The sequence below is a fragment of the Callionymus lyra genome, chromosome 12 (assembly GCF_982586985.1).
Source record: "Callionymus lyra chromosome 12, fCalLyr1.hap1.1, whole genome shotgun sequence".
NCBI classification, from domain to species: Eukaryota; Metazoa; Chordata; class Actinopteri; order Syngnathiformes; family Callionymidae; genus Callionymus; species Callionymus lyra.
Window position 1 is genome coordinate 14,559,786 of NC_141829.1, and position 24,646 is coordinate 14,584,431.

The 24,646-nt window shown below is 36.9% G+C and overlaps 2 protein-coding genes across 8 annotated transcripts in view; one reads left to right on the top strand and one right to left on the bottom strand.

Moving 5' to 3' along the window:
- Positions 1–5,857: 5,857 nt before the first annotated feature.
- On the top strand, positions 5,858–20,457 carry prpf40a (PRP40 pre-mRNA processing factor 40 homolog A). Of its 2 annotated transcripts, XM_087804120.1 has the most exons (27): positions 5,858–5,914; positions 7,074–7,154; positions 7,299–7,430; positions 9,078–9,161; positions 9,616–9,634; positions 9,723–9,739; positions 9,809–9,844; positions 10,531–10,641; positions 10,754–10,874; positions 10,955–10,979; positions 11,133–11,354; positions 11,592–11,697; positions 13,186–13,250; positions 13,329–13,493; positions 14,784–14,892; positions 14,955–15,105; positions 15,180–15,313; positions 15,416–15,530; positions 15,616–15,707; positions 15,781–15,897; positions 16,755–16,892; positions 18,225–18,320; positions 18,387–18,473; positions 18,532–18,622; positions 18,688–18,749; positions 18,819–18,968; positions 20,059–20,457. In XM_087804120.1, the coding sequence occupies exons 1-27, from the start codon at positions 5,912–5,914 to the stop codon at positions 20,146–20,148; spliced, it is 2,619 nt and encodes an 872-aa protein (XP_087660246.1). In that variant the 5' UTR covers positions 5,858–5,911; the 3' UTR covers positions 20,149–20,457. The 2 variants fall into 2 exon arrangements, with proteins under 2 accessions (XP_087660246.1, XP_087660247.1); XM_087804121.1 differs by lacking the exon at positions 7,074–7,154 and having other exon boundaries at positions 5,865–5,914.
- A 731-nt stretch (positions 20,458–21,188) lies between these two features.
- The window catches only part of fmnl2a (formin-like 2a), a 54,344-nt gene continuing 50,886 nt past the window's right edge, over positions 21,189–24,646 (bottom strand). For 2 of the 6 annotated variants that reach the window (XM_087803445.1, XM_087803443.1), the window contains 2 exons: positions 23,745–23,832; positions 21,189–22,273 (listed from right to left, as the gene is read on the bottom strand). In XM_087803445.1, the coding sequence (XP_087659571.1) occupies position 22,273; positions 23,745–23,832 (89 nt within the window). In that variant the 3' untranslated portion in view covers positions 21,189–22,272. The other 4 variants (XM_087803442.1, XM_087803440.1, XM_087803441.1 and 1 more) reach the window with 3 other exon arrangements.

Genomic DNA, 24,646 nt, shown 5'->3' on the forward strand with positions numbered 1-24,646 from the left:
CATATTTTGCTTTAAAAAAAAATGAATGCAGTTACGACTTTGACTAAGTACTCGACAATACTACAAATATATCCTTGTTTATACTGTACAGTATTGCAATATATCATATCGCTGTATTATGATACTTATCGTATCGCCAGATACTGGCCAATACACTAATACCTCACACACAATGTAGAGTTTGGAGTTCTTCTAACTTACTGTCCTTGTCTACTAAGTTGTACTGAAGGCAGTTCAGTCTACTTGGACAGCATCAAAAAAAAAGACAAAACAGGTTGTATGGTCACCCTGTATTATAAAACTTGCTAGCTTAGCTAGCATCTTGTGTGGTCTCGAAGTGGAACCTGGTTCAAGTCCAGGTGAGGAAACCTATTTATGTCATGATTGTAAATTTATTTTGTGACACATGGTCAGGTCACGTACCACACACACACACACACACACACACACACACACACACACACACACACACACACACACACACACACACACACACTTTAACATTGACATACAGTTTCCTGTGTTTGAAGCAAGCTCAAGGCTGCCCCTAGTGGTCAACAAATGCAGCCATTCTGCCAAATCAATCAACGTCTTTGTGTGTATTGTGCGCCTGACAATTATGAGTGACAACCTGTCCACAGGGGACTGGTGCTATAACCTCCTAAAGTGCCCACCAGAAGAACACATTCAGCAGAAGCCCGCCTTTCATTCTGTCAGACGAGCTGAGATAGACCGCGACGAGGAATCTTTCGCACATGTCGTGTTGCTCTTGAGGAGCTTTTCTGTTCCCAGCACGAAAAAAGGGATGATGCAGACAGCAGTCGCTGACATTTATTGTGTCTTATTCATACCTCTTCCCAGCCGCTGCCTGCGCAGCTGACATTTGTTATCTGGAAGAAAGCTGAAGGTGTGTGCGCGCTGGAGAGGGGAAGTACAGTAGACCATTTGATCTGAATGATTCATGTCCATCAAATCAGCTTCTCTTCCGCGAGAAAGAAGATTGTGAATAGCAGGCACTTAGTAATCAACAGTTTTGTGCGTTTGTGTGGGATAATTGCCACGCTGTGAAGAATACCCCCCCAAAATAGTCTGAGGTACCTGGAGCACAAAGTGCAGCTTGAATTGCAGAAGTAACTTCAGCAAACTGTCAACAGAAGGAGCTCATTGTTACAAGGATTTTATGTTTAGTATTTTAACTTTTAAGGGCTTATAATGAATTTAAATTATCAAATCTTCCCTCCATCTTAAGTTGTTAAGAATTAGCCTTTGTGCCACTTGAAGTGATGAAGAAATATTTGACAGCCAACAAACCATTATAACTCATTTAAGTTGTTTTTTTTAAGGAATTCCGTTCTTTCGATGAGTGATCTAAGAGAATACATTTTAAAATAAAGTGCTTTTATATTTTATTGTCAGATTTTGCCGAAGGTACTTTAGTGGGATTTTAACCAAGATGCTTGGATAGAATTAATAGAAACTGTGATTATAATCATTTAAATTTTAACGTCAACTATGTTTTATTATTTTAGCTATATATGGGTAATTGTTGTCCATCACATAGAGTCATACTCAGGTTGTTCGTTTAGATCAGGGGTGGGCAATTCCATTTCTTTGGGGGCCATATTAGGTCCTGGAACTGTTTTAAGGGGCCGTCAAGTCAAAAGAAGGAAGAGACAAATTAAATATGATTAGGTTAAATTCAAGGTTTTATGTTAATTTGATTTTTAAATATGTATTTGATTTAAAATATATTAAAATGCCAAAAGTGTTATCCTATGAACTAAGTGTGAAAAATGCATTGTAAAAAAAAAGAAAAAGTTATGATATAAAAGCACTACGAAGAAGAAAAGTCTTCAAACAGATCTTTAACTAGTTATATGTAAAGTTCAACTAGTTATAAAAGTAGTTGGACAGCCATTATTAGCTTAACCTCCCTTTTAGATTGACAGCTCCTCAAATAACTTGACAGACCCAGATGGCATTGTAAACCTAAACCAATTTTCTTGTTGAGTTTCAAGCGAGTTGTGAGGTAGGATTCTGAAGCACTGCTGCCTTCTTTCCCTTTGAGCTCATTTAGCTTTTAATGACATCAATTTTTTCATTTAGAAAAACAATATATATTCCAAATACATTTAGACAATATGCATTTTGCATGAAAATAAGACGTCAGTGCTCTTGTGGTTTAGTTGAAAATCAAAACAGGAAATTACTTTAGATCATAATTAAAGATGTTTGGTGGACAAACAATGCATTTAAGGTCATATGATATAATGGAAATTAATCTAAAAATAAATACACATGCTTTAACGTTCTATAAATCTCATTTAGAGCTTCGGGGTCATAATTTAATGGACTTTTGTCTTCAGTTTCTCACTAGAAAAAAAGTGACATGCACTCTGTAGTGTACAGACCTTAGTGTATTCAAACATTTAATAGCATTTGACTCTCTTGTAAGAAATAAATATATATACACAGTTTACTTTCAGAGATTGCAAACAAACCAGGACACAACACTGTGTTGATAGTCAGTGTGAATATTAGTGACAGGAAGCCAATTTCCAAATGAGAGAAGAGTTGCCTCGAAGGCAGGTCAGTTGCGTGCATGGCTCAAAGCTTGCTGGGTAAAAAATGGCTCAGGGCAAACATTGACCAACCCATACATTTGGAATCAATGGCACACAGTCGGAAACGTGTCAGGATACACAAACAGACGTCTGGTCTGGGATTGACTCGGAATAAAACCAAGAAACTGTCGGAGGGACGATGGACATTTAATGAAGGTGTTTGGATTTTTATTGCTTTGATAAAGTCCAGCCAATCATGAGGGTTTTTTTTCTTTAGGCAATATGTTTGATTTAATACATAAAATAGTGAGAACTTGACCTAAACTGAAGATCAAATTAACACAAAAAACTGGTTTGAAAACAACTACCAAACTTAATAGCATATATTAGTTAACTAAAAAGTTACTTCTAACGCATCTTAAATAACTTACTGGGGCTTAAATGTACAATATATAGTGTTAAAGGATAGGGAAACAAATTAAACCAAAAAAAGTTCTGATAAAAACTGAAACTATGTGCGGATGGTAACTGGACAAAGCAAGACTCGACAGAGCATGATTAAGTTTGCAATTTATTTGACGCCCCCCCCAAAAAAAGAAAAGCCAAAACAAAGGCGTTAACCAGACCGGAAGGATAAACCTGGAAACTTTCAAGAGCCATAAATCAGACCCATCACGGAAGAAAACACAAGGAATATATTGAAAAACAAAACAAATACACCAAAGTTGTCATTAAGCTTGCAGCAGTAAAGAAAAACAATAGAGGAGGAAACTGAAAGCATGTGGAGATTCAGAAACACGTAAAATACAAAATGAGAGAACATGAACATGCAGGGCACGAGACGATCTGACACCACGGACTGGAACCAGAAAGCTTATGTAGCAGCTGCAGGGGAGCTGATTGCAGATTCGTTCCAGCCAGGTGTCATTAACCTGTCAAGTGAGCACACAAGGGTGAAGGACCAAATAAAATAATAAAGATTATGACAAAAGTTTAAATGCAGAATATGATCGAGCTTTGACAATTTCATGTAAAATCCGTCTAAATATGTGCTTTTATGTTCATTTGTGTATAATGCCCATTTATTTTTATACAAAACATATAAAATAATACATCTGCATTAATTCCTTTTATTTTATTAGACATATTTTTTTAGCACATCCTTCATGGTAAAATAAACACATCTTGAAAACTTCATTAATCATCCCAACCTTTAAATATTCATTTAGATGCAAATCAAAATGTTGATTTCTGTAAGGATTGTTTGGGAAATGTTGTGCTTGACTGCCTCCCATCATTAAACTGAAGTTCAATCCATCACTGCACCTCACCATTAGCTTTTTTCTTTTTTTTTTCATTTGAGCTTGTTACGAGAATGGATAGGGAATTATCTGGCATTTGTCAGCAATGCATCAGGGTTTATTTCTGTCTAACTCTAGAGAGGGCTCATCTGTTTCCAAAAGTCTTTGTCGCATGCTTCACACTCCAATAACAGCAACTCCCTTGAAGGATTCTCTCAAAATGTCAGCTTTGGAAGCTTTCTTAGAGGCAATTTGGTGGGAATAATACGCATTTAATGATTTTAAAGGTGATTTAAAAGTGTCACAAAATGATGAATTGGAATTTTTTCATTTATTGAATAATTGATTGAATGTTTGAAACAAAGATAAATGACCTTAAGAAGAAAAACAAGTACAGCAAGAGAGGGAGAAGGATGACAAACTGAAATGCTTTCAGCGACCTACAGCCATAAGAGCTGTATCGCAGTTGCCGGTAATTGGGAAATCATAGCCAGTTCCTCCAAAATGATCCCCAATACACAGAGGTAATTTTGCTATGTCTGAACGCCAGCAACTCCAAGCATCTGAAATTGGCACCTGTTTCCTCCATCACGACCAGTGAGGGGATATGTCTTTCATCATTATGGTGTTGCAGAGAAACACGTCTCACAAGTGGCTACAGGAAGTGAAAGAATGATATGAAAAGATAAGATAGAAAAAAAAAAAGCTTATTTAATTAGTTAGTGTTGAAATAAAGAAGCGTTGGAGTAAACAGGTCGATAAAATTACTATTAATCCAGACATTCCATCATAATTTGATATAAACGACAATTACATTCGCACAAAATACTTTTTTAAATGTATTATTAATGTTATTGTTTTATTTATGCATTAAAGTACATGGAATTTATATTATTTATTGTTTATTTCTGAAAGAAAACCTCTACTTTGAAGTTCACAACTTAATTAAACAAAACCAACAATCCAATCATTTTGCATATAAAAAGTAAATGTTGGTGATGAACAAAACCTACCAATGCTTTTGTAAATGAATGACAAAACCAACAACCGCTACATTAAAAGTGGCGATGATCAGCCTTCAAATGTAATAAAAAAAAAACATCTGCTTACTTGATTTTCTGGAACTCCTGTTGTGTTATCAGTTTTATCTTGCCCTTTAAATTATATACTTTATTGAGTATTGTTTTGATTGTTTAAGCGCTTTGTGACCCTGGTCTGGAAAAGCGCTCTTTAAATAAAAATTACTTACTTACTTACTTATAAATGTGCATATAAATTACAACTATTATACAATCAAATCCATAATTTTTGCTGTTGTGGTAACTTGTTGCACAGAAACTTAAAAACTGCGCTGAAGAAAAAAAAAGTGTTCTATTAAATAAGAAATACAACTGTTATTATTCTTTTTTATTATAACAAGGATTATTGTTTAAAGAACATTATATAATTTGATGTGGCAAATAGCAAAAAAAGCATGTATTAGTTTGGAGTTAGTTTAATATATCTCATAGGTTATTCATAAATTAAAAAATAAACACGTATATGATTATAGAATACATTTTCGGTTAAAATAAATGTTAATGTCATTATGTTCTTTATCTTTAGACAGATTTTATCATCTTGTTCTTTCTCTTTATTTCTCTTTGATCTTGTTCTTATTTTATTTTGATTATTTTTTATGAAAAATTGCTGTATTTGCTGTGGCTATTGGAAAAAAACAATTTTCCGAAGGAGACCTCCTGAGGGATCAATAAAGTTCTACCTAACCTAACAAATATAAAACAAATTCTTATAAATAAACATTCGATTGATCCGGTTTATCATAGTTTTACTATAAATTAATTTTACATGTAGTGTTGACAATAATTTTACTCTTGGTGACAAAAACAGGAGACAAAGAATCCAAAAGTATTTTATATTTTATCAGAACACTACCGCCCCCGTGACATCATTACGCTCATCGCAGGCACGGCGTCGACAGCCAATCAGATTCCTCGTTGTTGTGATGTGACCAAGCATTTCCGAGTTTCATATCCGCGGGTCATCATGGTAAGTCCAGTCATTCATAATAACTATGTATTAACCACAAAGATATTTGTGAATACATTCGACTTTTGTTCCTTCGATATTCGCAACTTAAATATCACCGGAAAGGTTATTTTCTACAGTAATATGATGGAACAATAAGCTCAATAACGCGCCGGTTAGCATGTCTTGATAGCGCATGGCTAAGTTAGCACATCACTCCGCAATAACTTCTATATTTTATACTACAGTACACTTGTTTCTTTACTTTCACGCTGGCAACCCTTTTATTTGCAGTACTATTATACACACGCAGCGTTTAACCTAAACAAGAAAACACTCAAATAGTTAAGAAACACATCGAATGCTAACTTTAGCATCGACTTGATACCGGTATAACGTTTTTTTTTGTTCAACTACATCTGGAAATAAAACTATGTATCTTTTGTATGTACTCTTTGCATCTTATTAACTCAGAGGTTGTTCATAATGTAATGTTGAAAAATACATTCGATGGGAAGTTTTGCTACACTTTCTGCATAAAAAAACGATACCGTTTTAATGACATCACGTCATTTGTTTGTCTGTTTATTTGTATGCCAATTCAATTCGCGCCTCTTTAATTCATGGATAAATAATATTTCATTATTCCAGTGCCTTTCACAGACCTGAACCATACTGATGTAAAGATAATTCAGGTTAACCTCAAAAGCTACTGCAGGTTACAAATTAAAACATCATATAATTGTTTATTAGAGCTATAAAGGTCTGTGTCAGTTCTATAATCTACAATATAAAGAAGATTAAAAGAGATTATATTTAAAGAAAGACTATGGCAAAACTTTTGGGTGAAAACAAGTGGTCTTAATTAATAACCTGGATGAAGGTAAAAGGTATTTTATTGTCAAATATACATGTATCAAGACATACAGCATAGATGAAAATTGTAGTCCTCTCAGACCCACGATGCAAAACGTGAAGTAGACAATTGAAAAGACATTAAATAAGACATTAAAATAAATAATCCACAAAATGAAATGGTCAACAATGAATGAATCGACAACAATGAACAATGAAGAATCAGCATGTCATGATTTAGTGATTCATTTATATTAAATATCAAATAAAGAATTCAATCAAACTTTCTCACCAATTAACCACTGGTGTTTCTTATTCATGACAGTCTTCATCGGAGGCTAATAATGGCCCAAGTCAAGCACCTCCTTACCAAGGTGTTCCACCCTCGGGAATGCCTCCCCCCTTTGTAAGTCGGTGATGGAAAATATTGTATAATATAATTAATTTTCTAATTAACTAGCCATTTTAGTTTAAAAAATAAACAGAATCTATAAATTGTGAAAATCAGTTTGTACATTATGAATAACTTCTGTTCAATTCATTAACTTAGATGGGACCACCGGGAATACCGCCTCACTATCCGCCCATGGGAATACCCCCTGGATTGGGTCAGCGACCTCCAACCATGACCCCAATGCCGCAAGGTATTCTTCCACCTGGGATGATGCCACCATTGGCACAGGTAATTGTTTTCGAAACTGCTTACTTTTTCTTTACCTTTATTTGGAAATGGTAAGTCGGTAATAGTTATTTGTAAAGCACCTTTCACAGACCAGGGTCGCAAAGTGCTTAAACATCAAAACATTACACAGTTTAAAAATTCATGCAAATTCAAAAACTTTAGAAGGTTAAGATGACACAGTGACAAACATAAAATAGTTAGAAAAAAGCCTGAACTAATCAAAATGTCTTAAGATTTTTCTTGAAGGAGTCAGTAGACACCATTAAACACAGAAGGAGAGGAAGATCATTCCAAAGCTTAGGAGCAACAGCCTGGAAGGATTTCTCTCCTCTGGTCCGGAAGCGTGTTCAGGAACCATCAGCAGATTCTGATTCACAGGCCTGACCATGAATAGCTCTGAAAGTTAAACCAAAATGTTTAAATTGGCAGCCAATGTAGAGTTTTAAAGATTGGGGAAATGTGAGTTCTCCTACTAGTGCTGGTCAGTATTGTATTAACTGCAGGGGAGGCAGTTGCTTCTTGTTTGGACACGAAAATAAACTGTTACTGTCGGAAGAAGAAGAAAGGGATTTTAAGATCCAGATCGTGTTGTGGCACCATTTTCCTGAGTTGAGCTATTTTTGCAGTGTTGCACTACTGACGCGTCTTTGTCAAATACAACTCCCATACAATTCAATTCAATTTTAATTGATTTTAATTCAACCTTGACATTTTGTCATCAGGGGCAATAACCAGAGTTTTAGCTTTTAACACATTTAGCTGCAAAGTGTTTTCGCTTAGAAATATATCAATATATATCCCAAAGCCAACAAGAAATCATTTTGCATTCAGACGATTAATGTTGGTGATGAACAAAACCCACCGTTAAAAGTGGCGACGATCAGCCTTCAAGTGTAATATAACCAAAACTATTCTACAATCAAATCCATACTTTTTGCTGTTGTGGTAAATTCATGCACAGAAACTTAAAAACTGTGCTTATCTTTTATGCTTAAATTTATGTTGGTCATGTTTTTTTATTTTTGCCTTTTAAAATGTTCTCTGACTGAAGTCTATTCTCTTGCCTTTGGTCAGTTTAATCTGACTGATGTAGTAAAGAAAAAACACTTTTTATTTCAAATAACATGATTTAAGGAAGCATCTCATTATGTTGCATGACGGTATCAGCACATGACGTGTGGCAGGTTTATCAATAAGCTTATGTGTAGTTTTTCTGCCAAGAATACTATTGTGATACAATACTATTGTACTTGAAATATATGTTATATCACCCAAAACTGGGTAGGACATCATCGGTTTCATCGATTACTTTGAATGTGGGCACTTTGCACTCCTCTTCAACGTCCTAAGTTTGGACTGAACTGTCATGTTCAGTAGCTTAAATAAATATCCATAAAATAAGATTAATATGCATTAATACTTAAAGCTAAGAACATACATGTTAATGTGTCACCGATTTCGGGATGTGTTCTCACGGAGGCGTAGATATTAACAGCATCCCCATCCTCCAGCAGTCTCACTTTCTCACTCTATTTCACCTTCCACACAGGTGCCAACACCCTGTCTCTTGCTGTGTCTCAACGCGTATGCTTCCTCCAACTGCTATGGAAATGCCAGATGAATATTTCATGATGTTTCCTTTCTTAGATGCAGGGCCTGTTGCCACCTATGATCCCAGGGATGATGCTGCCCCCTCGTCTGCCAGCTGCGACTTTACAACCAGCAGGGCCGGTAAATCTTCTCACTCTGTTTCACACTTCCACTGCGACCTGTAAACACCAAGAGAAGTCACTAGGCAGCCAAATAACACTTCTGCCGGATATGAGATGCTTTAAAGTGTTTTCTATGTTTACACTGATTGAAAAATAGCAGGTCAAACAGGAAAAATTTTAAGTTATACACCATTATCACAGTAGTATTTAGGTTGCTGTTGTCAGAATTGACAGCCTTCGATATAATTAATTTTCCTTTTTAAAGTTGTCATTCATTATTTGATAAATAAACTATTTGTTCATGGGATTACGTGAAAATCAGTCTCTGACTAAAATACTTTAAAGTCAGGCTGCTGTTTAATTCAAGATTGAATAATCTCAATTTTATGTAAGCCACTTCCAGCGCAATCTAAGTTTGTTTCATATCTGTTATAAGTATTAAAATTAAGCAATTTTCTTTTTCTTTTCTAAAGCCTGGCGTCGAAACCACAGGTAAAAAACATTTTACTTAAATCTTTAGTCGTTGAAATATTGTTTATCTGTATCTAAATCTTGTTTTTATTTAACATGGCTGCTGTAGCTGCACCTGGGTCAACGGTAAGTTAAATACTCGAGTCGCATGTTCAATATTGTTCTTACACTTACTTACTGCATCTCTCCTTGCAGACAAATGGATCTCCACAGGAAGAGCAAACTAAGAAGGTGAGTCAGAGTTTTTTTTAAGTGATTATAAATGTAAGTGGTCATGGTATTGATCAGTCTGATTTTTAAGAAAATACCTGTCAAACATTGATGTTCCCTGCAGGGTTAAACTCTCAATATGTGTTTTCTGTTTGTCAACATTTCAAAATTCACATTTGTTTCGTGACAAAAAGTAATAACGGTCATTAGTTATGTTGAAATGGGTTTTACTCTTAGCAGCTTTTTGACTGCCTCTGTTGTGATTTGATTCATGACCGACGAGCAGTTGCTTTTTCCTTTTCTTTCTCTAAAATGCAAATTTTTACCTGAATTTTATTCAAATAAAAAGAACTGCGTTATTTTATAATTTTTCCCTAAACATACATTTTAAATAATGATTATTATTTTTTGAAAACATGGGGTGAAAACAATCTGCTGACTGTTTGCTGACGATTTTATATATATATATATATATATATATATATAATATTCAAAAAATAATTCTACTTGTATTATTGTTTGCTCTCGCCAAAAGATTTATTTGGCTAACAATAATTTTAATTAATGCTTAAAATGTATTTCTCGCTGCCATTTTATCGCGGTTCTTGGTTTATTTTAAAGTCAACGATCACTTTCTTTACATGCAAAGGAAAAGGTGTGTATTCGGTCGTTTTTTTAATTGTGCATATTTTCTTTATCACCTTTAGAAATCCCTGTGGACCGAACACAAGTCACTGGATGGGAAGACTTATTATTACAATACAGACACCAAGCAGTCCACTTGGGAGAAACCAGATGATCTCAAGTCTCCCGCAGAAGTAAAAACTGTTTCAATAAATATTGTGCCATATGTGCTCCATTATGATATATTGTTGAGTTTACTGATAAAATGTGGAGTGGCTGAATATGTATATTTTCTTTCTTTTATAGCAAATGCTTTCTAAGTGTCCATGGAAAGAGTACAAGTCTGACACTGGGAAGCCATACTATTACAACTCTCAGACAAAGGAATCCAGATGGACCAAACCTAAAGACCTGGAAGATTTGGAAGGTAACACATTTGTTTTTCCTTTGACCAGGTAGACGTGTTTATCTGCACAGTTAACAACTATGTTCTTTCTTCTTTTTCAGCAATGATTAAAGCAGAGGAAAATGGGTGAGAGTGGTTTTCATGCGTCTTAATCAGAATTAAATGTTGTAGTTAAAAATAGTATTGATGCAAATAATCAATTATGCTGTTTTTGATTGGTTGAACGCAACGTTTTTAAACTGTTAACGCTAAAAGCTATTTTATGTTTTGTAATTGCAGCACATCAGAGACAACGGCTTCTGTCAACGCCTCAGCTCCGATGCCGCAGACGGATTCTTCAGCTCCTATAGCAACAGTAACGGAGGCAGAGGCGGCAACAGCAAACCAAGTCTCGGAGGAAATCCTCCCCCAGGTGGCTGTGCAGCACACAGCTGAGGTCAAGACCACAGATGCCCCGATAGTCTCCTCAGAGAGTACAGCCGCTGCAGAGGCCACAGCCAGGTAAAAATCTATGTCTGGGAAAGAAGCTTTCTCCAGTCTTTAAAGTATCTGTACTGGTTCATATAACAAAAATTACACTCGCATGCAAAATTATTTGACATTTCAAAGGGTTCCTTACACCATTAAAAAAGATGTTGGTGATTTGTAGACTGACTGGTAAATTAACTCAATTTAAAAGTATTAATTTCTTAAAGCCATTAAACAGACAGAAATTGCATCACCTTTCTTTATCTGCAGTGCTGAAGTGGCTAAAGAAGAACGACCGGAGCCACAGAAGAAGGTTTACAAGTGGAACACAAAAGAAGAAGCAAAGCAGGCTTTCAAAGAGCTGCTGAAGGAGAAGGTGAGTGTGATTGTGCTGTCAGATGAGTTTAGCATGTAGATGATGCCAAAGTCGCGCCACAGCAGAGACGAGATGTTGTGCTGCATCTTTGTAACAACGCTTTCTCGTCCAGTCTCGGGCACAGACTGGTCTGCCTCTTGATGCAGGTCATAAATGAATGTTTTAACTCTATTCATTTTGATTCTTTTGACTGAGGAGGGAAGAGGAAAGTAAAGCATGAAGCCCTTCATTAAAGTTCACATTTCAATTTACTTCTAATATGACCTTTAAGTCTGAATTCAAATATGTTTTCTATCATCACCGTTTTTCATTATTCATAAAAACCTTTTCAATACCAACAATAAAACTGGACAACACTGTATTAAAGACACGAACATCTTTAAAAGGAAAATAAATTGCAAACACTGTTTTAAATCAAATAAATACATAAAAATTTCAAATGAACTAATCAAACCCACGATGTAAACTTCACTTATCTCTTAAACAACAGCATGATTATTTCACAAGCATTTCTGCTTTATCAACACAGACTGCTTTTTCCAAACTGCTCTTAGCTCTGTTAGTCTCTTGGCATTGCTCGAACCCACCGTGGTGACTTAAAGCCATGTGTCTACTCAATTACTGTCGTTAAATGTTTTTGGAATTGAACTCTTTTTTTTAATAAATAGCAACTTGTCTATATAGTCGTTTTTTTTTAATCTGCCTTTATTTGCCGTTAGTTCATGTGATCAGAATGAAGTTAAAATGTTCCCTCAATCACAAGGCTGATCTCCCTAATATTCTCCAAGTACCTGGTTCTTTATCAACCTGCCAAGGTTTTCTCGAGTAAGTTCAGGTGTTTCATCGTGACCTTTTTTTCAAGTTCAAACCTTCAGCGGGTAAGAAAATCTATTACTATCTGATCTCGTCTGTGAACCTCGTCATGAACCGCTTGGGCGGCACAGATCAGCAGCTCATCTCCTGCCTCCTGTTGTGGAAGGTGACGCGCGCCCCACCCACCTTGAACGCCGCTATATTTAGACTCTTTTTAATTTGGTCCACCGACCTTTCCTTTGAGGTTCCGTTGCTTCATTTTTTGTTACCCGCAAATATCTTAATGGCTTCATGATTAGTTTTATTGGATCGACGGCACAGAGCTGGCTGGGATTAAGACAGTGAGCAAAAGTGACACGCTTCATCGAGCCGGAACAACTGTGACAACCGACAAGGCGAGCGCGTGGCGGAGTGGGTTCATTATGAATGAAGGAGTCGCTCCCCGATGGAGACGAGTGGCAGAAAAGGGCACTTACATAAGTCCCTAGTGGCATTTGCTTGAATTATTACCATTGCAAGGCTCTCAGGCCTCCATCCATAAGTCTTCGAGCAAAAGTGTCGCAGTCGTGAACCCGAACCAACATCTGTACTTGTTCAAAACTTTATAGAAGTGAAGTATTTTGTTAGGTTCATCTAAATCATCATCTTTAATGGGTTTAAATCTTGTTTTGACAGGGTGTGTCGTCAAACTCCTCTTGGGAACAGGCGATGAAAATGATCATTAATGATCCACGCTACAGGTAATTATGTTTGATCTGGTTGTTATTGTGTGAAACAGCATCTTTTTCTAATCTTTTTTTCTAATATCTCCCGTCAAGTGCTCTTCCAAAGCTGAGCGAGAAGAAGCAGGCGTTCAACGCCTACAAAGTCCAGACCGAGAAGGAGGAGAAAGAGGAGGCCCGAATCAAGTACAAGGAGTCCAAAGAAACCTTCCAGAGGTTCTTGGAGAATCATGATAAGATGACATCAACTACTAGATACAAGTGAGTCAGCTTTACAATTGTTGTTTAACCTGAACTCTATAAGGATGGTTTCATTATGTTTGTTTTATCACATCTTGTTCCTTACTTCAGTGTCGGTATGTTGATGATAATATCAATAGAACATTTTCACCTGTAGTCAATCCATTTATAAACTGAAATCTGACACGATATTTATTAAGATTAAAAAGAATCAACATTATTATTATTTCTGTTATTTATACTATTCTTTTTACTGAATACAATATTTTACTTCAAACTTGGGTTTATGTTTATTTGTTAATAATGTTACTTAAAGCCATCTTATGATCGTTTATGTGATCATTATGTATGTCATATGGTCATTTAATCAACTTAAATCAAGTCAGAAGTTGTCGTTGGTGTCGTGTATCAACAAAAGGTGTCGTGAGAAGTATATTTTCCAAAACCAATGGGTTTTTAAAAGAAGTACAAATTACTTGAGGGCATTGAGTATTCTTGAAGTCTTGTGTGTGCATGAGAATCAAAAGCTGTTGCAAGTTTCAAAATGTTCAAAGTGTAAAACCAGAAGGATTGTGTTTCATCGATCTTACTGGAGGTCATGACCCCTGGACAATCTGCCTGTTCAGAGAGTCACTTTGTGGTCATTGAGTGCATCTTGATGCTGTACAAAAATGTCATTTAAATTTTTTGTGGTTTCATTACTTGATTACAAAGTATGTAAAACCAACTCATGTTTATTCAGCCTCACGTTTTAGGCGCTGAACGATAAATAATGTAGCAATTTTGGAAAAACAAATCTAAAACTAAAAATGAAGACGGTATAAATTAATAAAAAGAATTGACTTTGGGGCAGTGAGAACTCCTTTTTGATTTTCAATTCTTAAAAAAAACAGAGCGCAATTGGTAAAACTAATGAACAAAGAAGGGGTGTTTTGGTTTATTAAAAATTAAATAATAATGTCCCTCCATGCTGGGGGTAATTTCTCATGCTCTTTTTTTCGATGACGTTAAGAAGTAAAACAATCATGTAACAAGTGAGATGCACTCTCTTGATGACACCAGTCGTTGTCTTATGTAGTCTCATCTGCAGTTTTAATGGCTTTAACTCAGTGTTTGGGGCAATCACGCGTGAGGTGACGACTCCAATAAAGAATTCATGAGTTTTCAATTATCCCTGGACAGATGTTCTCATGATGGGCTGCGTAAGAACCTCAAGTGCGAAAGTGCGTGGTCAGGGAAAGGCTGCCATCATGTGGGAGTTTGAGGCAAAATAAGATTTTCTTATTGAATCTTTGTTTGAATACAATCCAGGAAAGCGGAGCAGATGTTCGGGGATCAGGAGGTCTGGAGCTGCGTTCCAGAGAGGGACCGGCTGGAGATCTATGAGGATGTTTTGTTCTACCTGGCCAAGAAAGAGAAGGTAAGCCCGCATCAGTTCAGGTTCATAAGACGAGGCAAAACTTTAAATTTGTTTTATATCAGGAACAAGCTAAGCAGCTGAGAAAGAGAAACTGGGAGGCTCTGAAGAACATCCTGGACAACATGGCTAACGTTACCTACCGCACCACCTGGTCTGAGGCGCAGCAGTACCTTCTGGACAATCCTACATTTGCAGAGGACGAGGAGCTTCAGAGTGAGAAGATTACCGTCTACTAACTCAATTTTAAACTATAAATGTTGACTTTAATGGGGGTTTTTCCACGACAGACATGGACAAAGAGGACGCTCTGATATGCTTCGAGGAGCACATCCGTGCTCTAGAGAAGGAAGAGGAGGAGGAGAAGCAGAAGACTCTTTTAAGAGAGAGAAGGAGACAACGCAAGAACAGAGAGTCCTTCCAGGTGAATACAGACTATTGTTGCTTCTTATTATACCTTTTACAGAAAGATGTGGATCTCATGAATCTTAAGGATGTTTTTCAAGTCATTCTCGTCCCTTTTTAGAAATTTCTGGATGAGCTCCACGACCACGGCCAGCTGCACTCCATGTCCGCCTGGATGGAGATGTACCCGACCTTGAGCTCCGACGTCCGCTTCGCCAACATGCTCGGGCAGCCTGGTACGACAGCAGCGACTCGTGCCTCGTGACAATGAGCCAAGAATAACCATTATTTTGTGACCCTCAGTTTCATGTCTCTCTTCAGGCTCCACCCCCCTGGACCTGTTCAAGTTCTACGTGGAGGACCTGAAGGCGCGCTATCACGATGAGAAGAGGATCATCAAGGATATTCTCAAGGTGAGTTTTACCAAGTCGAGGATTCTTATATCTATTGAGTTGTTTCTCATCCTGTTATAATTTATTTGTGCAGGACAAGAGCTTCTTTGTGGAGGTGAACACCAGCTTCGATGACTTCGGCTCCATCATCAGCTCAGACAAACGAGCCATCACACTGGACGCCGGGAACATCAAGCTGGCCTTCAACAGCGTGAGTCACCGAACCCCGACTCAAAATGAGTCTTAAGTTTTAGGATTCAATACAATCTGCCAGGATAGTTCCTCTGATATAAAGTAGATAATTTCAAATGTTCTTCGGTGCAAACGATGCCATTCTTGCTCTGGATCAGGTTTGTTAAGGCCAGACTCCGGACCACCAATTAATTTTATGTGGCCCACCGGATGGTTTACTTAAATATTAAAGTGGATTAATGTTCATATGTTGACCTATAAGATGTGTAAGGTGTGAGAAACAGATTAAAAGTACAACTAAGCTTGGTCGTGGATAACAAATTTCATATTTACTAAACTTAACCAAGAGTTGTTTTGGTTCCTTGTACGATTGACTTTTTAACACCTGGTCTAGATGTTTTTATATAAACGTAGGAAAACTAATGTTGACACATGACCTTCAACTTTTTTATAGGTTGAAAGTGGATGAACAAGAGCTCCCTCTCTTGTTTTGTAAACACGCGTATAACAGGCTTTTCCTTGATTTTCTGGAACTCCTGTTGTGTTATCAGCTTTATCTTGACCTTTAAAGTATATACTTTATTGAATATTCTTTTGATTGTTTAAGCGCTTTGTGACCCTGGTCTGGAAAAGCGCTATACAAATAAAAATTACTTACTTCCTTACTTACTTACTTACTTACTTAATATATGTTGTATTTGGCATCAGGAGTTTGACGTTGCAGTGGCACTGCTCCGACACTGGGGGCAGCAGAATCGACGTACACACAAAAATATATTAACGATCGACTAAACGACAATAACATAAACGAGTCGACGCTTTCATCCGTCGACCACCGAGTCTCTAAAGAGTTTCTTTTGCACTACTGTCCACCAGCTGCTGGAGAAGGCGGAGGCCAGAGAGCGGGAGCGAGAGAAGGAGGAGGCCAGGAAGATGAAGAGGAAAGAGGCGGCGTTCAAGAACATGCTGAAGCAGGCCACGCCCCCACTGGAGCCCGACGCCACGTGGGAGGAGGCGAGTCAAACATCTTCTTATCTTCTTCTGTGTGTCATGTATTGATTAGTATCAGGGACTGAAAGGGTTAAATCACTGCAGCACCTATTGGAGAGAAGTTATAAAAAGAAACGTGGACGTCAAGGTCCTTAATCGTCTCCAGATTTCCCGACTTCTCTGAGGTTCTAGTCGACGCCTGATTGTTATTCATCGGCAGCTTTTGACTGACACTTTGAAAGCATCTCAGATCTCACGTCTTGTGCCGCGGTTTATTGTTTATTCCGTTTCAAGCCTTTGAATTTCAATTCCGCCGGGAGATTGACAGGTGCTATTGTTGCCTGAATTACTATGAGAGGGAAGCATAGTAAAAAAAAACTAGCTTCGATATTTGAACGATTTAATTTTCACTTTTAATTTGGATGATTAAAAATCGATATTCTTGATCAGGGTTGTCAACATCTCTAGTGTAAACACATAACAAATTATAACCCTTTAGAAAAAATCAACTGTTTAGATGTACTTTTTTACTCTTCCTCGTCATGATCATGTACTTGTCGTATATTTGAACAGTGTCTAGTTAATTGTACAGGGTTGAAAATGTAAGTAATTTATATTTATATAGCGCTTTTCCAGACCAGGGTCACAAAGCGCTTAAACAATTAATGTCAATTAATTACAAAATAAAAATATGTGTAGCTTGTGTGCATAAGGTTTGTAAGGCACGTTGTTGTTAGGTTAGGTAAGTAAGTAAGTAATATTTATTCATATAGCGCTTTTCCAGACCAGGGTCACAAAGCGCTTAAACAATCAAAACGATACTCAAAAAAGTATATACTTTAAAGGTCAAGATAATACTGAGAACAACACAGGAGTTCCAGAAAATCAAGGAAAAGCACTTTATTCATAAAAAATAAATAAAAATAAAATAAGAACAAGAACAAAGAGAAGGAAAGAGAAAGAACAAGATGATACAATCTAAGTCTAAAGATAAAGAACATTATTAATTAAAGCATCAACTGCGCCTTATAGTCTGAACTTTATTGACCAAATAGTTCAGTGATTTATCTTATTATCTTATCTTATTTATTTTAATTTAGTTTCACTTTTAAGCGGGTTGACAAAAAAATGTTTTGCCCGATGACTACTGGAAGGGCTTTAATGTAATGGTATTAGAAAGTTTTTGAATCGAGACAGAGCCCTCTAGTGGTTACATACTGCAACTGCTATACAGTATATAGTAGCTTGGAAGTGTAGAAAGAATTGTCAACGTTGACATCAATGGATCGTCAATGGAAGATGACTCTTAATCATGATTGATCACGTGACATTGATCATGTGACTGCTGTGTTCCAGGTCCGCGAGAGGTTCTCCAAAGAACCAGCGTTCGAAGACGTCACCCTGGACTCCGAGAGGAAGCGCATATTTAAAGAGTTTATTCACGTCTTAGAGGTTCGTGCGAGCGACGACGAAGCAAGAGTGGCTCGGATCTTGATCGCGATGTGTTTCTCCTCGCAGCACGAGTGTCAGCATCACCACTCCAAGACCAAGAAACACTCCAAGAAGTCCAAGAAGCACCACAGGAAACGATCCCGCTCTCGATCCGTAGGTGACAAGAACCTCTCGGGGAAAGTTCCGGGTGTTTAATCCGAGTGTGTTTCAGGGCTCCGAGTCTGAGGAGGACGACTACCACAAGAAGAAGAAGAGGTCGCAGTCCAAGTCTCCGTCCGAGCGCTCCTCCAGCGGAGAGTCGGGTGAGATCTTGATTTTTGAAGAACGTTTGACCTGTCGGACGCTGACGCCGTTTTGAAACCTCCAGAGAGAAGCTACAAGAAGTCCAAGAAGCACAAGAAGAAGGCGAAGAAGAGGCGTCACAAGTCTGTGAGTAAACGAACGACACGACCCCGTTGACCTGTGAGCTCTCGACTTGACGTCGCCCTCCATGAGCAGGGCTCGCCCGACTCCGACGCCGAGAAGAAGGGAAGGGAAGGGAAGCGAGAGAAGGAGGCGGAGAAGGACAGAGACGGAGACAAGTCTCGAGGGAAATCACGCTCAGACTCCAAGCAGAAGTCGCCGAAAAAGAAGGCGCCGAAAGAAGAGGTAGATTTTTTTTTTTTTCATTTGTCCTCAGTTCAAGGCTAGAGGAGAAGAAAGATACTTCTAGATAATATCTTTTCACAATACTTTTCACAACAGTGTTGTAACCATTTTTTTTTAAATAATTGGTTTATATTGCATTACATTGTGTAAACAATTATTTTTCTATTTATAATTAACATTTTGATGTTGCAATTAAAGCTTCCAGTCACTAGATGGCAGCAGCTATTACGTCTTCTGCAGCTGAGAAACAATGAAATATGAGCGATGACTGAGGACGAGAGGATACAGTCGACTCCAGCAGCTTTTAAAGCTGATGTTTAGACATATCTTGGTTTGAAAACAGATAAAAGAAAGTAACAACTGAGGACAAGAGGATACAGTGACTCCAGCAGCCTTCAAAGTTGATGTTTGGACATATTTTGGTTTGAAAACAAATAAAAGAAAGTAACAACTGAGGACAAGAGGATACAGTGACTCCAGCATCCTTTAAAGCTGATGTTTGGACATATTTTGGTTTGAAAACGAATAAAAGAAAGTAACAACTGAGGACAAGAGGATACAGTCGACTCCAGCAGCTTTTAAAGCTGATGTGTAGACATATTTTGGTTTGAAAAACAAATAAAAGAAAGTAACGACTGAGGACAAGAGGATACAGTCGACTCCAGCAGCTTTTAAAGCTGATGTTTAGACATATTTTGGTTTGAAAACAAATAAAAGAAAGTAACAACTGAGGACGAGAGGATACAGTCGACTCCAGCAGCTTTTAAAGCTGATGTTTAGACATATTTTGGTTTGAAAACAAATAAAAGAAAGTAACAACTGAGGACAAGAGGATACAGTCGACTCCAGCAGCTTTTAAAGCTGATGTTTAGACATATTTTGGTTTGAAAACGAATAAAAGCAGTTACGACTTTATCAAGTCATAGTCAAAGTCATGTAGTCTGTAAATTCTGAAACACCAGAGTTAAGTACTGGACAATACTACAAATATATCCTTGTTACTACAGTATATATTGTATCATCACTGTATGATAGTATTGTATCGCTCTAGTATGAACCTCCATCACTTACTAATGTGTTGTGGTCTCAGGGCGGCTGGGACACGTCGGGCAGCGAGCTGAGCGAAGGCGAGCTGGAGAAGAGAAGAAGAACTTTGCTGGAACAGTTGGACGCTCCTTGAGCGACGCGACTCCACGACCTTCTTGTACATTTCATCGAACACGCCTTCACGAAGCGCTAATCGCAGCAACGCTCGCCTCTCCAGGCCCGAAGATGATGTGATCCACAATTTTTACTCTAATGTTTCTGTCTAGGTTCCCTTTAGCTGTTAATTTTTTTTTTTATATTCCATTAAAAGCATATCTGGTCGTCACAAACGAATGAAGGTGTGACTTGTTCTTCTAGAACTGCTTTTGTTTTTTCTGGCACGTTCTCTCTTTCTTTTTAATTTGTTCATCTATTAAAGTGTAATAAATACGGTTTCTCTGTACGCAGTCTGATCTGTGCTCGACTCGTCTTCCTAACTCCACTAAAAACACTTGATTTGTAGATCCAAGATCTCATTAGTCATTTTTACTTAATACTATCATTTGTTATGTTATTGTTTAAAACTTTTAGAATAATCACGTTCCATTTTATAGTTAGTTTAAACATTTAAATTATTTTAAGTTACTTATATTTGGGCTCAAGGAGGTAAAACAAGGTGTAAAATCTGTAGCTAACATAAAACGCAGCTAACTAACTAGCCATGTTAGTGTTAGCATATGCTACCACTAAATTAGATAGTGTTAGCATATATGCTACCACTAAATTAGATAGTGTTAGCATATATGCTAACACTAAATAAGGTAAGGTCAGGTAAAACTTTATTGATCCAAGAGTGTTAGCATATATGGTAACACTAAATTAGATAGTGTTAGCATATATGCTAAAAGCGAGTTAATACGTTAAAGTTAAATGAACGTTTTAAATTAATATTTAACGAATTTTTGATTCTGATTTAATATTCCAGTTGTCTGAAAGGTAATGCATACAAATTAATACGTACACTTTTTTAAATGTGTAATATTTTTCCTTTTTTTTTTTGCTACCGCTAACGTGTTAGCATGTCATATGCGCGGTATAGCATCTCGTCACTTCAAGCCTCAATCGGTGATTAGCTAAAACTCTGTGTGACGTTCAGGCTCGCATCCAAAACGTAGGAGAAACAGGCGACAAACGTTTATTTTTTTTTTATATTCATGTATAGTTTATTTAGTCGTATTTGTTGACATCCTCTTCTTCTCTCCCTATTTCTTACAAAAAAAAATGTTATTTGTTTTCCCGACAGAGCACGAACTGCCTAAAATTCGGACAAAAGTACAAAAACATGTGCCAGTAACGTCCAGTCACGAGATGAAAGTTAAGAAGGAGCTTCAACGCGGATCCAACACGTGACTAGTTTCCGCTGCATTTGGTTTAATTTAAACATAAAAAAAAAGAAACTATAAGTTAAAATAACATTCAAGTTGCATCGCTCAAGGCAGTGAAAACTTTGTTTGAACAATATTTACAATATTAACCATCTGGTCAACTTTGTTTAAAAAAAAAAAAAAGAAATTCCGACTTGTAGCAAAATATCTGTACATTTTTCTTTTAAATGTACTTTTCTTTTCTTTTTTCGTGAATCATTTTCGCCTGCAGAAAACAAAAAGTGGTTAAATACTATACATTAAAATTACAATGAATAGATGCAGTGGTTAATGGAGATAAAGAGTCCAGTTTCCATGTTAGCTTAGCAAAGACTGTAGCTTCGGATCCGCCCGTCAAGGCCGCACGGGTTTAAGTACGGAATGAGTCCCAAAGTTCAGGCGGGAAAAATGGAGGCTCCTCATTGGTCCGTGTGATGAAGACGAGATGGTTCCTCCGCAGTGGTCAGGAATGATCAAGTACGTGGAATGCGAGTAGAAATGGAACGCGTCCCAGACATTGTTTTTGTTTTTTTTAACAATAAAAAGTAGAAAAATAAGAAAAAAAAACGTCAGGAAAAGTTCAGGCACTTGTCTCGTCTGAGGTTCTGATCCACCTTCAGACGCTTCATGTTATATATATTATATATATTTATGTATACACACTTCTACGTGCTCTCCCTCGTCTCAACTTTCTCTCTCTCTCTCTTCTTCCTCTCCTCTCTCGCTCTCTCACTTCCTCTCCTCCTCATATCACGACCTCGTTGCCGTTCAAGGGTCTCAGGTTCTGGTCGTCGAAGCGCCTCCTGACGCTCCTCCTCACGGCGTCGGCGCGTCTGTACGGCTGGTTCCTCAGATCTGCAACATGAGATGTCGGGTCAGAACCGAGCAGTGGCGTCCGTGAGATGCTCAGAAGCGCTGGCAGCCCCGTCTCTCAAAGCAGCATAAGAACCTTTAGAACCTTCTGTCGCCTGACCAGTGAGGTCATCAAACATGGCCGCCGACGAGACCCGAACCCGTCAGAGTCACCAAAGCTGCTTTTATACTGACTCGCTTTTTAATGATCTTTGTATCGTTAAATATAGAGTTTTATTTATGATTTAACCCTAAACAGTAAAGAAGCCTTTTTTTTAACTATTGTAAACTAGTGTTCATGTCTTTTCGTTATTAAAGTGAAAATAGTTTTTAAAGTCGTCTTTATTGAAGTAAAAAAAAAAAGTGTTGTTTTTTATTCGCTTTTAATTTAAATAAAATTGTTTTTTATTCGCTTTTTATTGAAATAAAATAGTTAAGAAAAATATATATATATAAAACATTTTTTATTTTTTTTATTTAAATGAAATAGTTTTTAAGTCATTTAGAAAATGTATATATACAAGTGAAATTAGGTTTTAATTTAAATGAAATCGTTTTTGGGTCATTTTTTAATTAAAGTTAAAATATATTTTTCAAGTCGTTTTGCACTAAAGTAAAGTGTTTATTTTTTAATACAAGTGAAAATATAGTTTTTAATTCGTTTTTTAATGAAATTAAATTGTTTTAAAGTCGTTTTTGATGAAGTAACATTTTTTATGTCGTTTTTTATTGAAGTGAAAATAATTTTCAAGTCGTTTTTTTGTTAAGTTAAAATACTTTCTAAGTCATAATTAATAATAGATAAGTTTTATAACATTTTTTGTTTTTTTTATAATAATATATATATAATTTTTAGTTTGTTGTTGAAATGAAATCGTTTTTAAGTCGTTTTTTGTTAAAGTAAAATGATGTCATTTTATTAAATTTAAGTAAAGATACTATTGGATCATATTTGTAGTTCAATTGAAAATAGTTTTTAATTTAAATTAAATAGTTTTTAAGTCTTTTTTATTGAAGTGAAAATGTCCCTTTTTATGCATTAAAAATGTAAGAAACAAATCTAGCTTCATATTAAAAAGGATTAGTTTAAAATTATTATTATTATTAAGTTATTGTAAAAATAAAGCTACTTAATTTTTAACTTTTATTAAGAATATAAAGAAAATGTTGACACGTACAATATTTATTCATAATTTAACAGGATTAATTAAATTATAAAAGTTTATATACTAATAGATTATTTATTGATTATAAAAAATGGTGTTTAACATACCACCTGTAAAACCTTTTCTGGCTGTTACAAAGACACTGTTTCTTTCTCAGATGACATGAGGCTGTACTAGGGTTAGATATAATGATAATAAAGTCAAGTAAAGTCTAATAGAAACAACAAGACGAGCCTCTACGATCTATGGAAGCGACAGGAAAGACAAGCAGCTCCAGCAGCAGAGGGAGGTAATAAAGTGATGCTTGCCAGGTCCGGGACACTTCCACCACTACAGCGGTGCTACTGGACGACTTCCTTACCCTCGAAAATTTAGTAATATTACTCTTCTTTAGCGCTGGGTGAAGAGAAGACAGAGAGGTCAATGGCAGGGCGTCCAACTCTAGATGCTGCTTTGCAAAAACAGGTCTACCAGCGAACACAAGCTCAGATACAAACACAAGTTCAAGTCTTCAAAACATGCAGGAGAGACAGAAGCAGAAAACTGGAGGAAAGTTAGCGACGATCAAAGATGTTCTTCATGCATCTGGTTAGTCTGGACACGTGTTGTTACGGGCGTCACCGCTAGAGGGCGGTGGATCCCTGGCTTCAAACTTTTTAGTTTCACAAGGGAAGTGATGTCACACGTCATGCAGGTGAGAGGAAACCACACACAAACAATACACACAGGCACACACACACACGCGCACACAAACACACAGATGCAAAGGCACACAGGGATGCACACACACGGATAAATACACAATGATAAACACATGCGCACACACCCATACACAAACACACACACATAAATACAACTACACACATACACTCACACAGAGTAACATATAAACACACACAGATACGCCATCACAGGGACATACACACGCAAAGATAAAGTAACACAAAGATAAACATACAAAGATAAATACACACACACGCAGACTGATAAACATACACAAAGAGATACACACAGAGAGAGATATACATACACCCAGATAAACCGACACACACGCGCACACACACACAGATAAAAACAAGAGTACACACCCACACAGATAAAAACACGAGCACACACACACACAGATAAAAACACGAGTACACACACACACACACAGATAAAAACACAAGCACACACACACACACACAGATAAAAATACGAGTACACACAC

What these genes read in the sequence shown, in the direction of transcription:
- prpf40a (XM_087804120.1), top strand. An exon ending in ATCTCAAGTCTCCCGCAGAA is followed by an intron (nt 10,642 to 10,753) that starts GTAAAAACTGTT and finishes TTTCTTTTATAG; the next exon opens with CAAATGCTTTCTAAGTGTCC. An exon ending in ATTAATGATCCACGCTACAG is followed by an intron (nt 13,251 to 13,328) that starts GTAATTATGTTT and finishes TCTCCCGTCAAG; the next exon opens with TGCTCTTCCAAAGCTGAGCG.